At 38.7% G+C, this 17,548-nt stretch overlaps 1 protein-coding gene across 1 annotated transcript; it reads right to left on the bottom strand.

Annotated features, from left to right (window-relative positions):
* Positions 1–1,077: 1,077 nt before the first annotated feature.
* LOC117789470 (mediator of RNA polymerase II transcription subunit 15-like) lies at positions 1,078–16,362 on the bottom strand. The gene is made up of 2 exons (XM_034628501.1): positions 15,523–16,362; positions 1,078–1,254 (listed from the first exon to the last, which is right to left on the bottom strand). The coding sequence occupies exons 1-2, from the start codon at positions 16,360–16,362 to the stop codon at positions 1,078–1,080; spliced, it is 1,017 nt and encodes a 338-aa protein (XP_034484392.1).
* Between the last annotated feature and the right edge of the window lie 1,186 nt (positions 16,363–17,548).

Here is a 17,548-nt window from a genome sequence, read left to right as displayed (position 1 = left end):
GAAATTTAAATGTCGCATTAATAAGATTAAAATAGAACTACCAACTTTCATTTATTATACACCTCGACTTCTTTATATAAATAATATAAGGAAGGCGCATTAGAGTAGATCGTAAAAGTTTTGCGCGGGAATCACGGCAAAATGTGGAGAGAGACAAAACGACATTTGTGGCGAGTAGTTTGTTGTAGTAGCACGAGTAATAATAAAATCATAAAATTATTATTATAAATAAACAGCGAAATAAAAGAGATCTTAAAACCATTTGCAAGCTTCCTGCTGTTGTTGGTTCCAACAAAACTTTTTGATATCTTAAGCAACATTACCAAGTCGGCAGCAACAATGTGAACAACATTCAGTTGAGTCTTGAATAAGTTGACAAGTTTTTTTCTTCGCATACCCAGTGTAGGCACAAGGCGGGTATACACAACTAAAGTTTAAGATTGGTTATATATGTGTATGAGTATTGTTTTGAAATAAATATTAAATGCATTTGAAATAACTTCAGTATTTTTCAGCTTATCTAGGGTATGTGTTAGTTAAGACTTACGACTTGAAGCACTTTTGTTTGTGCCATAAATATATTAAGCCGTGACAAACTTTGCCCATTGCCGGTAGGTGAGCAGCTGGCTGGAGTGGAATATGCGTGGCATGCCACGCTTAGAGGCAGCTAGCCACAGAATTGATGAGCCAGAGTTTAACTTAATTGTATGTGGAATGCGAAATCTGAGTCTGCGTCTATATCTGTGTCTGTATCTGTATCTGATGCCATTTGTGGCATGCTGATTGTGTCAAGATTTCATTTCAATTTGCGGCGCGATAAGACGAAACGAGACATAAAAGTAAATTGAAATGCCTGTCGCTGGCATTGACAGTGGCAACAGCAACATCAACTGGCCGACACAACTGACAATCACAGGACGAGCACCTGTAACGGTAACTGTAGCTGACCTCCTGGACTCCCGTTGCACGTGCAGATGGCAGGAGTTTCAAAAATTTTTAATTGAATTTGCCACTGGGCAGTGGTTCCATTGTCTGTACTGTAAGGTGTGAGTTGTGAGGTCAGAGGTCTGAGTTGTTCTACTCACTGTGCAACGGTATCATGTACTCCATTTCCGAGTCACTGTCATCGGTCTCATCCATGTCCTGTTGACCACCGCCCTCCTCCTCCGTTGGGCTGCAGCTGGCAAAGGAGTTTGTACGCAGCGCCATTTCCATGGCACGCAACGCGGGCAGGTTGCGGGGCAATCGACCGTTCTGCAATTGAAGTGAAGCGATAGCTTATTAAAATTAGACACAAATGGATAAAAACACGTTCAGGTGCGTTTAATTTGGTGACGGCAATTATTAATTGAAGCAGCCAGCGACCTGGGAGTGGGGGAAAACGCCCAATGGAAAGCAAGACAAATGTCCTTTTGCAGTACTTAACAAATCATGAAAACGGATAACACGTAGTAAACTGAGCAATGGATATAAATGCGTTTGCCTGCTCCACCTTTTGTTGTGACTCGTTTTTAGACCCCGTACTTAAAAAAAGTACAGGGGTCTATTGGGTTTGTTTTAACGAATATGTGCGTAACAGGCAGAAGGAGGCGTGGCAGACCCTATAAAGTATATATATTCTTGATCAGCATCAATAGCCAAGTCGATATAGCAATGTCCGTCTGTCCGTCTGTCTGTCTGTCTGTCTGGTTGAACTCCTAGATCTCAGAGACTATAAGAGCTAGGTATGTAGGTTCCTCTATATTGCAAGCAGATCAAGTTTATTTCAAAATTCGGCCACGCCCCCTTTATCGCCCACAAATCGAAAAAAAATTTTAATACCCAAATTATAAGAACAATTTAAAAGCTAGTGACACTAAATTTGGTTTGTAGCTTCCTCAATATTGCAGGCAGATCCAGTTTGTTTCTTTATTTAATCGGACCACTATATCATATAGCGCCCATAGGAACAAGTCTTAGTATGAAAAACTTTGTAGTTTTATGAGATTTCATACCCAAATTTATAGAATATGCATTTAAATTAATCTTATACATCCTTGCCAAAGTTGGCTCAAATCAGTCAACTATATCATATAGCTGTCATAGGACCGATCGGACGAAAATCAAGTCTTAGTAAGAAAAACTTTTTTCCATTATTAGTTTTTGCCATAGTAAGTACGGGGTCTCCGACAGTCGAGTATGCTCGACTGTAGCACCGGCCGACTAGTTTCCTCTTTTTTTTTTTGTTTGTTTGTTTGCACGAAACTAAACAACACAAACAGCAACAACAACGATAACAACTGCAGGGGCAACTAGAAGCTGCCAGAAATCCAATTTCAGCAAGTAGCACGACATAAATTTGTTTGTGCCACACACACAGAATAAGAAGAGAGAGAGAGAGTGTGTGAGACACGCATTAAAGCCTTGTACCGGTTACCATCCCAGGGAATTGGGAACTGGGAGCTGCAATATAAGGGATTGAGGCAGCAGGCAATGGACTGACCATGTCCAGCAAATGAATTCTGTTAATGCAGACATTACTCGAGCATATTAAAAGTCCAAATGGTCATTTCGTACAGAATTTTATAGCGACTAGCCACACAAACACACACACCGCACATACACACACACACACACACACACACAGAGAGATGGAGAGATAGAGACAATGGCATTGGGGCTACAAATAGGCACATTTGTTCCGCCTCCCGCTGACGACAACAACGAAAACCCCTTGGACAACCCTCGGGGCTGCAGCCAATGGCCAATGTAGTTAGCAGCCCAGTCATATACGCAGTTTTGTTTACCTTTGCCACGACAATTGCGGTTGACAACAACAACAATACATATACATATGTACATATATTGTATTTTTTTTTGCCTTGTCCACCCATCAGCACATTAAGTTTATTTGATGTTGCGAAATGAAAATTGTGACATAAAAGGGACTAACAACATAATTAAGTATTGTCCAAATGTGCAAATCCAAAGGCATAAAAAACATTTGAAAAAAAAAAAGCAGAAAAAGGGAAAAAAGTTAAACGAACGAATGCGTTTATGTTTCGGCTGCTGCTCGCCAAAATGACACTTAAAGGACTTGATTCCAGAGTCCAACTTCAAGCAGGCATCAAGTTAGTTACGGCCAAAGGAGCAAGTGAGATCAACCTGCTCACAGAGCGGACATTATACGCACTATATATATATGTGTACTCATAGTCTGTATAGGCCATTTTCAGTTTGTGGTCATAATTTTTAGTTTTTGCTCGCCACGTGTCGGCCGCAAAAGGGTCACGATTAGTAGTTGGCCCAAAGAAACGGTATGCAGAGGGGGACCGCAACAAAGTTGAAATAGAATTGTTAAACGGCACAAAACACATTCGCATAACTTCAACAGAGTCTTAATCATAGATAAGGATCGTGGTTGTTGACACGTTTCGGATTATGCAACGCCTAACGACACAGAACTTATTTTATATTTATTCATATTCATAAATTGCCTCCATATTTGTGAAGATTATAAAAATATCTACATTTTGTTGTAGTTTTTATACCCTTGTGGAGGGTATCAAGATATGTTATATACAGTCAAAGAGGGATAGAAAATCTTATTTGTTCTTAAGAGTTCTAGTTTTAGAAGAAAAATTTACCAAAATTGATATAAAAAATGATTATAAATTATAATAATTAATTTACCTCAAAATATCTAAAATGTATACTGTTCTTAATAAAGAAACCAAGTTCCTTAAAAATAACCAAAGCTGCATTTTTGTACGAAATCCGTTGTTTTTTATATCAAATTCCAATTTGAGTTGTTGCAAATAAAATATAGTGCAACATCTGAAGTGTATTTAGTCTTCCACATGCTCAAAACTGAAATTTATTCGCGTTCTTAAATTAAATTGAGTTTTAAAGTCAAGTATTTGTGGCGTCTCAACATAAAATGGGGGAAGAGGCATTTTTTATATTTTCTGGGCGCAATCAAACGAAATTAAAAAATTGGCTTACTATGACTTTGAAAATTTGTTGTCCCTATATTAAGTATATATTATGTATATATATAAATAACTGTATATAAATCTTTGAGAGCCGTTGGCATATCGTTCTGTGGCTTTCTTCGGCTCAATTTAGATGCTCATTTTTTGAGTATTTGATTTCATTTTTTGCGCCCGCTTCTGTTTACACATTCTGTATGTGTTTGTGTGAGTGTGTGTGTGTGAGTATTGTGTACTCTGTACAGTTTTTTAATAAAAACAAATTCAGCGGACAGCCTGCGGCGAACATGGCATGCAAAATTAAATTATTTCGTTGTTTTGTGCCACGCTTCTTACACTGAGATCTGGACGGCGAACGCTTTATCATTTCTTGTTGCTGTTGACAGGAATATGTGGAACGGCGGCCAGAGCGGGGATTGGGGCTTAGAGGTTCTCGCATTCAGGCATTTGACAGGCCTGTCAGCCCCAAACTGAGATAGACATACAGAGAGAGAGAGAGAGGAGAGCGGAAATACGCATCGTGCGAATCCGCTGACTTGTTTTTAATTTTGTAATTTAATGACCAACAGACATATCAAATATACATGTCGTTGTTGTGCGCAGAATGGGGATTTATCTTTTATGTCATAACTCGGATGTTTTAAATTTTCTTGATGAAATTTTCTTTTGCTCAAGGTTTCATTTTATAGTCGCTTTCGACCTTATTTCAATTTGCCACATCCGAAGTTTTGCAGGAAAAAAAAGTTCGTTTTGTAAATCTTTTGCTGCATAAATTTAGGCGCAGAGTCATCATTAAGTCATTTCGTTATGCAGCTCATTGTATGCAAATTGTTCATTACACGCACAATGGACGCACTTTAATGATGCCTGCGTTGCCGTGGATGCCACAGATGTTGCTCCCCATCGACCTACACAAATTCGATGCGCAAATATTGCAAATTGCCTGTCAATAATATGGAAATTGCAGAAATTGCAACCATCAAAGGATTAAAGTTTTAATAAAAATATGCGTGCGTTGCAATTTACAAATATATGTGTGTGTGTGTGAGAGAGTGACTCTCATGTGATTGGGTGTATTTATATTTATATATGCAAGTTTGTCCAACTGTCAAGGCGTCTGTTGTTGTTGCTTTTGCTGCTCCCCTGCATGAGGGTATGACATGTGACGTTATTTCCACGCTGCCTGCCATTGTTGTTGTTGTTATTGCATATTGCTGCCGCACTTCCGTTTCCTGGCGTCGCTGCGTTTCTTTTGCATAATAGACGTTGATTAATGAAGCACCAAAGGACAGGTAAAAGTGAATGCAATACATTATTTATGAGCCAGGTTGCATAATTAGCGACGCGCCAAAATCGCCAGTGCAAATATTAACGTTCTTGGATTGAAAGGCGCAGAAGGGGAGACCCCTAAGGCGCAATCGACAATGCGATGACCTGAAATTTGTTGTAGCTGTTGCAGTAGCTGTTGCAAGTGCTATGGCAATTGCTGTTACTCTGCTCGGTTTGCTTTGACAGTTGCCATTTGCCAATTGGTATGCAAAGCAAACGCGCACTGCCCCAGCCTCATAAATTAGGCCGCTCCCCTCCCCTGCCCGCCCCTGTCCTTCAGCTCACATCAGTCAGCGTTGGAAATGCAGCTATGCAGGCCCAAAAGCAGAAAGACACGCCAACGGCATCAATCGGCAAAAGTGCAGAGAAATGAAGGCAGCCACACGCAGTATGGAGTATAGAGTATGGAGTATAGAGTGTAGAGCACGGAGCACGGAAGTGCCATAGCAGCCGGGCCGGAAAGACACGCAACATTGCATATTGGGAGCACACGGAGCGTATGAGCAATGCCAAATATAGCCAGCAAGTATAGCCTAAGCTTCATCCCCTTGCACTTCCTCTATCAATCTATCTATATCCTTGCCTACTTTCAACTGGCAACTGCCAACGATATCGCTCATAATTTCCAATTCGCATATTGTGGCTTGCAGGCGGCCGGACAAACAAATACTAATACAATCACAAGCAAACACGCACACGCACACACACACACACACACACACAGAGACATATCTATCTGCATTGTCTCTGCTAAATTCTGCATATCCTGCCATTGCATGGCATACAATGTCCTGGATTGTTTGCTCTGTTCCAGTTAAGTATGCGTTGCATGCCAATTCACCAAGTTTTCATCCCCTCATTCTATGTTCTTTCAACTCTGACGACGACAAGCGACTGCTGTTTTATAGGCACATAAAAACTTCACATACAATTCTCCTATATCAATTTGTAGAAATTTATTAGTCACAGGTACGTAGCAACAGAAAATTCACTTCATTTCACTTCGCTATGTTTTGCTTGGCTTTGATTTGCATTTTGCATTCCACAAAAATGTTTTCTTATGCCTCTTCTTTTGACTTTGAGTAGCTATCAGCAAACCCAATACGTTAATCAATATACTGCTATCCTATAAGTTAGGTAAAATTACTTCGATTACTACGTCGACTTAAATACTTATTGTACAAACTGTTGTCCAAAACATATTTGATTTTTATGTGATAAATTTTATTTTTAAGACAAGTTTTAAGCTTTCAGAACTTGGTCTAAATTACACAGATTTTCAAACGAAATTTAATTTTGAACATGGTGTGGCATCATTATTCATTCTGCATTCAAATTTAATTAATTTCGTTTTTCCTTCTAAATCTGGATTTCAATTTTATAACCAAAGGGTCCCCCCTTTGAAATTTTGAAAATTCCAAATTTTAAATCTCAAGTTTTTACTTTTAATCAACGCCTTATATCATAATTAGTATAAAACAACACTTTAAACTTGATTCTGACACCTTTCATTTTTTTGTAAAAAATCATGTGAAATTGAACAAAAATTTGGACTTGTAAAGTAGCTAAATCCGCAGTTTGACCAACTTCAACCTATCATAACTTGATCAAAACTGAACCGATTTTCAAGCGGAATGTCATTTTGATCATCATTTGGCCTCTAAATTCATTCTGTATTTAAAGTTTGTTCATTTAGAAAATTTAATTATTTTCGACCAAGATTCGATTTCGATGCTAATGGTCCCCCCTTTAAAATTTCAAAAATTCAAAATTTTAAATCTCAAGTTTTCACTTTTAATCAATTACTTATATCGTAATTAGTATAAAACAACGCTTTAAACTTGATTCTGACTCCTTTCATTTTTTTGTAAAAAATCATGTGAAATTGAACAAAAATTTGGACTTGTAAAGTGGCTAAATCCGCAGTTTGACCAACTTCGAACTTCATAACTTCACCGAAACTGTACTGATTTTCAAGCGGAATATCATTTTGATCATGGTTTGGGCTCTATATTCATTCTGCATTCAAATTTTTTTCATTTAGAAAAATATTTTAGTTTTCGACTATCGAAGTCATAATTCTATATTGATGGTAAGAGTCCCCCCTTTAAAATTTTTAAAAATCAAAATTTTAAATCCCAATTTTTTACTTTTAATAAACTCCTTATATCGTAATTAGTATAAAGCAACACTAAAAACTTGATTCTGAGGCCTTTCATCTTCTTGTCAAAAATCATGTAAAAATTAAGAAATATTTTGACTTGTAAAGTTGCTAGGTCAGAGGTCTGACCAACTTCGAACTATCATAACTTTGTCAAAACTGAACCGATTTTCAAGCGAAGAGTCATTTTAAAAATGGCTTGGCCTTTTAATTCATTTTGCATTCAAATTTAAATTATTTCGTTAAATAATTTTTAGCTCTGTATATAGGTATGATTTTTTCAAGGACTTTCGGTTTGACTATTTAAATGAACCTTAATGCTAATATAGAGAGCTGAATTAATATAGACCCCTTGCAGCTATTAATAGCATCAAGCTAATTGCTCAATAATTGACAGTTTGACGCCTCTGCTAATTTGTTTGTGCATGTTGTGCTGTCAAAAACTTTTGCCACACTCAAAAAAGGAGAGAGAGCAACATTACAAAAACTGAGCAATCACCACAAAATGCTCATAATAATGACAGTAACAACAATGACAAAACCCGAAAGAACACAAAATATGCTCCGCAATTTGCAGTTTCTTGTTACCATTGTGAATTGGAAAAAAACTGTGTGATCATACAAAATCTGAGGCGTATTTGATGATGTATAAGTAAGCTACATTTTGAAGATAAAGTTTTATCGTTGATTAACTAAGTGTTAATATAAACAACTAAGTCTTTATTTCTATAATGTCTGTAGCTGTAGCTATATATATATATATATATTTATATAATCGCTGATGTCTCTTTCTGCCTGTTGCTCTGATTTTCCCAACAATATTATACCCTTTTTCATTCACATTTAATGTATAAGACGTGTAATGAAAATGCTACTTGCTATATTAATTAGTTAAAATATTCCTACTAATACTACTACTACTACCGGGAAAAGAACACTCCTCCTTACACTCCATGTAACCGAATATTAGGCAGCAGGCATTGTCTAATTTATGTAAAAGGCAAATAAATCAATTAATGTCAAACAACCTGTAGACAACACGGCGGACATACAACAAAGATACGTATACTATTATAAGAGATTGTGAGAGTGAGAATGAGGAGGGTGGGCGTGGCAGGCGTTTCTGCTTCGTTAGACTAATAATAATTAGAAGCCCACTGACATTTTGAGTCGAAGGCAAATACAATTAATTACCACAAAATACAAGTAAACACAATACAAATTTATAAAGGCACACACTGAATACAGCAGAGAGTGGGAAACTGATGGTAGAGAGAAAGAGAGAGGGAAGATGGCGAGAAATGGGTCTGAGTAGAACCCAAAATATCAAAAGCCTGCGCTAGGCACCAAATCAATAGTCGAGCAAAGCAAAACTTGGTAATTTGTGTGTGTGTGTGAGAGGAAGGAAGAACAACATTTTCAAATGTTGCTACAAACACATACAATATAATGAGTTAGTGGCTAGGGAAAGAGCCAAAGAAATAGCCACAAAAACCAACAGCAACAACAAATGCGCCAATCAATTATACGGCCAATTAAATACTGAAAAAGTAGCGAAAATACCGAGAAATATAATAGAGAGTCGCAGTCGAATCGACTGGACTCATTTCGAGTTGCTTTTGAGCCTGTGCAAGAGAAGAGCCAAGTTACTTCATTTTACTTGAGCATTGAAAACATTTTTATTTGTTATTGAAAATGAAGACGTGCACGTTGCAAAAGATAAACAAAACTGTTCCGACAATATAAATCTCTGGAGCATGCACGTGATGAAGGCGTTTCTTGTAAGAACCCAAGATGAATGTCACTTAAAGCAAAAAAAAGCAATCAGCTGATCAACAAATTCTTAAAATAGAACAAATTGTTTTTAATATATGAACAGACTAACAGACTAACAGACTGTTTGAGAGTTATTCACCTATGACCATTGAGCAAATTCATATCTTCTTTTAGATGCCTTCTCTTTTCTTACCAATTATTTGTTGACTTCGTTGGTATTTTGCACATTATTCACCTTTATTTATCGTTCATTTAAGTGACAGACAGACAAACGGAAAAATGGCTCTCTGTTCAAGTTAAGTTAAGTTATTTAAGCTATTTTCCATTGAATATATTTTCAAATAAGCCTTGCAAGAATTTTCCAAAAATATTTACAAGCAGACACAGAGCAAAAGTTATTCCATGTATCGAATGCCTTTCAATGTTTCTCATCGGAACTTTTGAATGAGCAAATGAATGAATGGTTTGAATGTCTGTATGTAGTATATATTTAACGGATACTTCGTATTCGAATTGTTTTTAGCAGAAATACAGTACATTTTGTATTTTGTGGCAGGCAGAGACATTAGTTGCACATTAGTTGCAAGTTCTTCTTGTCGTTGTTGTTATTATTGTTTTCAGAACATTTTCGAGTAAATTACGAAGACAGAACATTGCATTGACTAAATGTAAAGTGTGTTGCTTAAGCCGTTTAGTTGCAATTTATCTAATTCAAGGGAATTTCAATTACGCATACGACGTGTGTGCATATAGAGTGTTGGCAGGTATTGTTAGGCATTTATCATTGCTCAACTGCAACTACCATATGAACAACGCCTTTTGCGGAGAGAAATACATATATATATCTGTATATGGTTTGTTTAATTAGGCCTGGATAATGGTTATTGAGCTATTTAATTGGATTTGCGATTATTGTAATGTTTGGAATTCATGTTCATATTGTGATTTCAGGCAAAGAACAAGGCAATACGTATTACAATTATTCAATTGAAATGTATAATATTTGAAGTTAATAAATGCTTAATAAATTGCATTATTCAATAAACGATCCTCCCGTTTAGTCTTTCTGTCTCTGTCTCTATCTCTCTCTGTCTGTCTCTGTCTCTGTTTAATGGCAACAATGTTGCACGCGCTTGGTTGGCGCTGTAAGTTGCCTGCTTGACTGCCTGCCTCTAATTTGACAGCCGTGGCTTGGCATTGTCGTTTCGTTTACGTGTTGTCTATCTTTGCCAGCGACACGCCCCGTCGCCACAGTCCCCTCTCTCAGCCCTTTGATCCCTCCTTCTCCCTGCACGAACGATTTCTTGTTTCACATTAGGAAACATTTTCTTTGTCAGTTGAGGTTGCATTTTATTGTGTTACAACAGAGTTTGGCTAAGCTTCTTCTTTTGCTGTTTCTATTTCTGTTTCTATTTCTGTTTCTGGTTTGTTGTGTTTCCTTACTTTTTTACCCTTCAACTGGTTTCCCTTGGCACGTTGAACGGCAGTTTGGGATTTGGCCTGACAGCTCGCTTGAAATTGCGACTGTCAATTGCATTTAATTCGCGTTTGCTGCTGCAACTGCCACTTTGACCTTTGCCACAGCAGTAACAGAAACAAAATACGAGCTTACAAAACCAACAGCTGCATAGAAAAAACTTGCTGTAAATTGTATTAAAATGCAGCTTCAAGTTAATTGAGCTACTTAATAAATAGATCGGTGAGACTTAAAAGTCGTATACTTAATATTTGCAGTAAACTTTCAATGTTAAGCATATGCAACATGGGAAGCTGCTGCTAACGTTTACAGTTACAAAGGCGTCGATTGCTGCTCGTCGAGTATCATGCAATATAAACCGTTAAAAACAAAAAGCTTTTGCTCGACTGCTTTTGAAATTTGGCGCCATCACAAACACACACATACAGCCACACAGACGCACAGACACACAGGGCATCCGTGGGCGCAATGAAAGCAATCGAGCAGCTTCAACAAAGAAGTACTTGACAGACACACACACACACGCACATACAGAGGCATTGTGGTAAAAGCTTTCAAGTGGCAGCAACAAAAATAACGAAAGCGAAGCTGCCTCGGCTGCCTCTGATGCTGATGCCGTTGCTGCTGTTGGCGACGTTCGCGTCGTCCTTTTTATCTGGGCAGCGACGCTAAAGGGACTTTTGGTAACCCAATGCGTGTGCTCAACACACACACACACACAGACAGAGTGTACATAAACACATACAGTTGTATTTGTAGATGCGGTGAAATTCACGCTATTCAACACCAACGAATTTGAGTAACGCCACCTCGCGGCCACTGAACAGATTAAATTAACAGCGCTCTGTGAACAGTTGATGTCCATGGTGGGATCACAAAACAGAAATCTGCGAGTCCCTGAGTCCTTAAGAGCGCTGAAGCGTTCTCTGAGTGTGTGTTTCTGTGTGTGTGTGAGTGTGTGTGTAATGCGAGAAAGTCACCACAGCACAGCTTGAAGTGCTGTTAACTACAGCTACATGTCTTGCTGCCTTTGCTGAAAGCGCTCATAAGTATGCTATAGTTTTTTTTTTCGAATATATTCTACTGGACTTTTTGTTGCCAGCTGAAGGCGAGATTTTGATTTGCGCTGTTGGCATCGCTTTTTGTCGCTTGTCCAATTTGCCATTTTAGCTGTCAACATTTCGAATGGCTGTCGCTGGCCACAAAAGCGTCCTTTGATATTGCATCCTTTGGCGCAAATATCGGATTTCTTTTAAGCTAAAATATCAACATCAGTGACTGCATTACTGCCAGCCTTATTCCTCGACAAGGACATGCCTTTCACTTCATTTGGTTGCCTCGGTTCTTCATTTCTCTGAGCGCAACGTAATGACAACATCAGTTAACAATATGTTGTTCTGCTTGTTTTTTGTTTTTTTGTGTTTCTTTCTTCTTAGCTGACTGCGTATTTTACGCTGTCCTCTGCAGTTCTGTGCATATGTTGGAAGTTTGGCTTTTTGTTGCTCGGCAAGTTAACGATATATAAAATATGAATTCACTTACGAGCATGCATCACACATCAGCCCAAAGCCATTAAGCCAGACACAGCCCCTGTTTCAGCTCTCAGCCAAAAAAACAAAATGCGTTTGTAGTGTACACTCTACACTGCATTTTGTTGGCGCGACCTCAGTGTTGTTTTTTCTTTCCTCTTCATATGCCATTCCCCCCGTCTTCTCTTAGTCTGTGAGAGGCCATGAATTGGTGTTGTTATTGTCCGAATTTCTGCTTTTTGGCATTGCACTCGATCGGCACAAGAAGTCGTAAGTGTGAAGTGCTTGTTGCCCTTTGCTTTTTGTTCGCTCAAATGGATTTTTGGTTGGTCTCTGGCAAAAGGGGAATGGCTTTTAAGTGCAGCTGGACGACATCTTGGAATTGTCCTGAGCTTAAGGCTTAAAGTCACAGTAAGAATATCAATTTTAAAAGAATAGTTAAATGTAAAAATCAAAATTCTCTGCATTTCATTAGAATATTTATTATTTAAAGAATAACTGAAACTATTTTGAAGCTGGGGAAAATATATATTTGATCAGCAACAACATTTAAATTAATCTGGTCGAGTTTAATTCAAAGGTTATTTAAATTAAATGATTTAAAAAGCATGTGGTTACAACTAAGCCGAATTCATTCCCTCTCTTTCAAGTTCTTAATGATCCAGTAGTAATTACGGGCAACCGTATTTTAAATATAACCCAAGAGCAACACAGACAAAATGATAAAATATGCAAATGCTGAGTAGAGTAGAGTATAATTCTCACACGCAGCAAACCTGAAAGCAAAATCCAAACACCGAAATCCGCTTTAAAAAGCTTCGCAATTATTATTTTTGAAGCAAGTCTTATTTCAGCATAACATTGTGGGTAACTCAGTCAATTGAGAAGATGTGGCAGGTCAGAAGGTGGGGCAAAGTGATAGAATAACACAGAAGCTCCATGTGATTTCAAATGCAGAATTCAGAAAGAACATCTAAACCATCTAATGCAGTGTGGCCTTGCATGCAAAGACTCAACTGAAATGCTTGGTTTTAGCAACACATTCTCACACCTACACACACTCACAGACATTCACACACACACACACTCACACCTACATATACATATGGTTATCAAAAGAGAGTACATTATAACAATGACCAAGTGCAAACATTAAAGCGAGTACATAAAATGGTTTCTTTGTGCATGATAGTTGTAGTCCGCTCGGCATTTTTTTATTTTGAGGAAAAACTATAAATGGAGGGAAAACGTTGGGCAGGAAAAACAAACGAATTAAGGGAGAGTGCATGCAAGATGAAGGCAAGGCATTGTTAAGTTGTTGCCAGACCGCAAGACACACACACACACACACACACACACACACACACACACACAGACACACACACGTAAAGATGTCTCAGAACGGACAGTTATGGATAAGTTACAAAGGAAAACACATAAGGACAGACAGACTGGTAGTCAAAAAGAACTAACATTTCACATTTCATGAAAGATTTAACATTCAAATGTGCACAAGAAATAAGGAAAATGTTGAAGGAAAAGCGTTTTGCAAATATCCTGCTTAGTATCATGTGTTTTGTGTTATTTGTTGCTCACTTTTAAAGGCGAAATAAAACTACTTAAGCGAGTGAATGAAGCAAAATAAGAAATGTGAATGAAAGGAGTTGCAAATGCAAGAAGATGTTGCTTATGATTATTTAAAATTGTGAAATAAATGCGATGCGAGTGCACAAAGCGAATACGAGAGAAAATGAAAAACTGACAAAAAGTTGTCAACACACAAAAAAAATGAAAATCTCAAAATTGCTTATGAATTTTTATACTTTAATAACAAAAACTTTATGCATAACCTGAACAGGTGAATTTAAATTTAAATAAACATTTAAATATATACAGTGTGTTAACCAACTGTTTTGACAAAGAAAAAATTTAGATTAGATTATTTAGAGTTGCTAATGGAGCTTAGAATATGTAAAATTATTTTTTTTATTTATTATTATTATTTAAATGTATACAGTGTGTTAACCAACTGTTTTGACAAAGAATTAATTCAGATTAGATTTTTTAGAGTTGCTAATGGAGCTTAGAATATATAAAAAAAAATTATTTTTTATTTATTATTATTATTTAAATATATACAATGTGTTAACCAACTGTTTTGACAAAGAATAAATTCAGATTAGGTTGTAAAATTATTAATAAAAAATAAAAAACTAATATGAGAATTTTTTTCTTAGCCAAAACAATTATTTGACATACTGTAAATTGTACTTTTGTATGTGCGTGGAAATTTTTTTTGGTGTTTTCTGATTCTTAATCAGAACAAACTGATCTGTTATGCAAAGGCAAAAGGAAACACCGCTGGACACGACTAAAAAGCAAAAAGAATACGGATAGTAGATGTTGCTATCTGTGCAGACGTATCTCTGAGTTCTCCACCTCCTGCTCCTGCTCCTGCTTCTTCTCCTGCTCCTGCTCCTGACAGCAACAACGTAATTTACAAGGCGCGTTTGCATGTCGCTTGACAGGACTCAAGCTAAGCTCTTCAAATGTAGCCCAACCCTAGCCCCGAACAGAATTTACTTTTTCTGTCTTATTTTTGCCCGTTTTTTAGTTCGTTTTTTGTAGTTGTTGTTTTGCTCGTTGCTCGTTGCTCGACTTGTTCTTTTACTCATATTAAATGCAAAAGTCATTGAGCGCAGGACAGCAGAAACATGGAAGGGGGAGCAGAGGACTTGCTGCAAAACAACAAGTTTATTTCCATATCCTTGGACATGAGTTTGCTGTAAAATTTCGTGTTGATGATCTTACTAGGTTATGCATTAGTTTTTCCCTGCTTGCCTCTCTCTCTCTCTTTCTCTGCCTTTCTCTGTCTATCTCTCTTTATCGGACTCCATCTCACTCTATGGTTGTTACCTGCTTCTTTCACTTTGTATTTCCTGTCCATGTAACTTTGATTTTTTGTGTGCTGTCTCTGCATGAAATCTCCACATTGCACCCAAAAATGTTGTTGCAAAGTCTCGACTGAGCTGCATTTGTTGCCGTTCGTCTTTTATGTTTATGCAAATTGAAGTTTTCTGCTGCTGCTGCTGCTGTTGCTGTTAACTAATAAATATTAAGTATACGCGCCCTGGTTCTTGTTTTGTTGTCTGTACACAAATTGGTACATTTTACTAGCCTTACAGGATTTGTAGTCATTGAACAAGTGTCTGAGCGTTAAGTTGTTGCCCAGATTTACCGCTGTGCATATAGTTGCTGCTGGGACTGGACAACACTCACCTGCTGATGTGCTTTAATGGCCGCTGCAGCAACTGCCTTGAGTGGCAACACATTGCGGGTTGGCGGTATAGGCGGTGCACAGGCAGGCAAAGCTCCAGAAACTAGTTGCTCCGTCAGAGAAGGAGCTGCTGCTGTTGCTGCTGTTGCAATTGCCGGCAACTGTTGATAATGTAGCGTAAAGGGCAACAGCAGCGGTGGTGGTGGCAATGGTGGTGGTTGCGGTGGTGGTGGTGCAGGTGTTTGACAAAACGATGACTTGAATTTCGCTGAAGCGGGCGGTAAAGGAGACTGCTGCTGTTGCTGTGCAAAGTGATGTTGCTGATGTGGCAGGGGCATGCTGAAGGGCACAAAAAACATGGGCGTGGCATTGTTGCTGCTCTTAAAGTTGCTGTGATTGTTATGGTTGTTGCAGGCGGAGTGGCAATGCTGTGTTGCTGCTGGCTGCGCATTGCTCGCATATGTTGCTGATGTTGTTGTCACAGGCAATGCGTAACGCTGACAACTGTTGGGCGCAGGCGTGGCAGCTGCAACATGGCAAGGCAACGCTTGCAACTGCTGTGTTGTTGTCGTTTGCTGCATTGTTGTAATGCAGCTGAGTTGCTGATGTTGCGGATGTTGCTGCTGCAACTGTTGTCGATGCTGCCGCATGGCAGCTGTGACCTGCGGCGGATGTTGCAGACGTTGCCTGGGCAAATGCTCATAGCTTTGCATGCCACAATGACATTCCTCACAGCAACCAGTTGCTGACAGCTCCACATTGCTGTCATTCCCACAACAATTGCTGGTCGTGGGCAGCACATACGGATTGCTAGTCGACCTGGCTGCACTCGAATAGCTCATCTTGGCCGCCTTGCCACCAGCTGTTGCTGTTGCTGCTTGCAACTGCGACGGCGACTGTGGCTGTGGCTGCCACTGCACCGCACACGGCAGAGGCAGGTTGCCCACAAGGTGCAGTCCCAGAGCGGGACTGAACGATTGGTTGTGATTTTGACGGCAATTCAACTGCAAGATAAAGATACAGTAACAATTAGAGTGTAAGCTTCAAGTTTAATAAGAGCTTTATTAATTTTAAATGAGGCCCACCCCCTTCCCCCTGGACTTCCTGTAATTTATGAATTATTTTGTGTGCGCGGAAGCAAACCTTCGGCACGCTTGATTACAATTTTTGGCTTCTTAAAACAATTTTGGCAAAAACAATGCGTCGTTTGTTTTGATTTTTTTTGATTCAGTTTCTCTCAAAATTTGCTTCGCATAAAGAAAACATTTGTTGTTATTGTTTAAACTCCAGCCCTGTGATTTGCCTGGCTGCTTGTTGCTTACTTTCTCAACATCCTTTTCGAGTTGCGCCTGCTTTCCCCTATCTCTCTTATTTCCTCACGACTATGACGTACAGTTGGCACTCGTTAGAGGCTTTCAGAAATCACTCAAAGTTTGTCAAGAACGAGAAAACCAATTTTTCAGTTGAGTGCATTTTAATTTCGTGTGCGCCTGTTGAGTTTTTCAGTTTTCCAGCCAGGCAGAGAAGTATAGGGGAGTGTGAAAACCAGAACGTGTGTGCGTGTGTGCTTCTGTTTGTGTGTGTGTGTGTGTGTGTGTTAAAAAGGTTTGCTTTTCATTGCAACACGCCTGAAATGGCAACTTTGACAAACAGCAGCAGCAGCAACAAGAACAATAGAATCAGAAAAATGCTACTTTGCCTCTTGGTTTTCCACCTCTCGGCAATGCAGGCCAAATTGGAAGTACCTTCACTCCCCTCATCCCTCATCCCTCTACACTCACCCCTCTCCTCTGTTCACTCCACCAGATGCTTGCTTGCAAACATTCATTTTCTCCTAGTTTGCATGCCTCTTTTTGCTCACTCGCTTGCGGACTTCTCTTCTTCTGCTTCCTTTAACGCACAAAACAATGGAATTTTAAATGTGACAAACAGGTACATGAGTCCAACATGAGTAGCTCATCCAGTGCCACAGCTTGTGGCATGCATCAAGAGTTTTCAGTCATTATCTTTCTACCTGCAGTCAGCTGA

The sequence above is a fragment of the Drosophila innubila genome (assembly GCF_004354385.1).
Source record: "Drosophila innubila isolate TH190305 chromosome 3R unlocalized genomic scaffold, UK_Dinn_1.0 2_E_3R, whole genome shotgun sequence".
Classification (NCBI taxonomy): Eukaryota; Metazoa; Arthropoda; class Insecta; order Diptera; family Drosophilidae; genus Drosophila; species Drosophila innubila.
Note: the sequence above shows the minus strand (reverse complement) of the source record. Positions and strands in the feature narration are given on the sequence as shown.

Excerpts from the sequence above, each read along its gene's own strand:
- LOC117789470 (XM_034628501.1), bottom strand. The coding sequence starts at position 16,362 with ATGAGCTATTCGAGTGCAGCCAGGTCGACTAGCAATCCGTATGTGCTG. Across the intron at positions 1,255-15,522 it reads CCATTAAAGCACATCAGCAG|AACGGTCGATTGCCCCGCAA; the intron begins GTGAGTGTTGTC and ends CTTCAATTGCAG.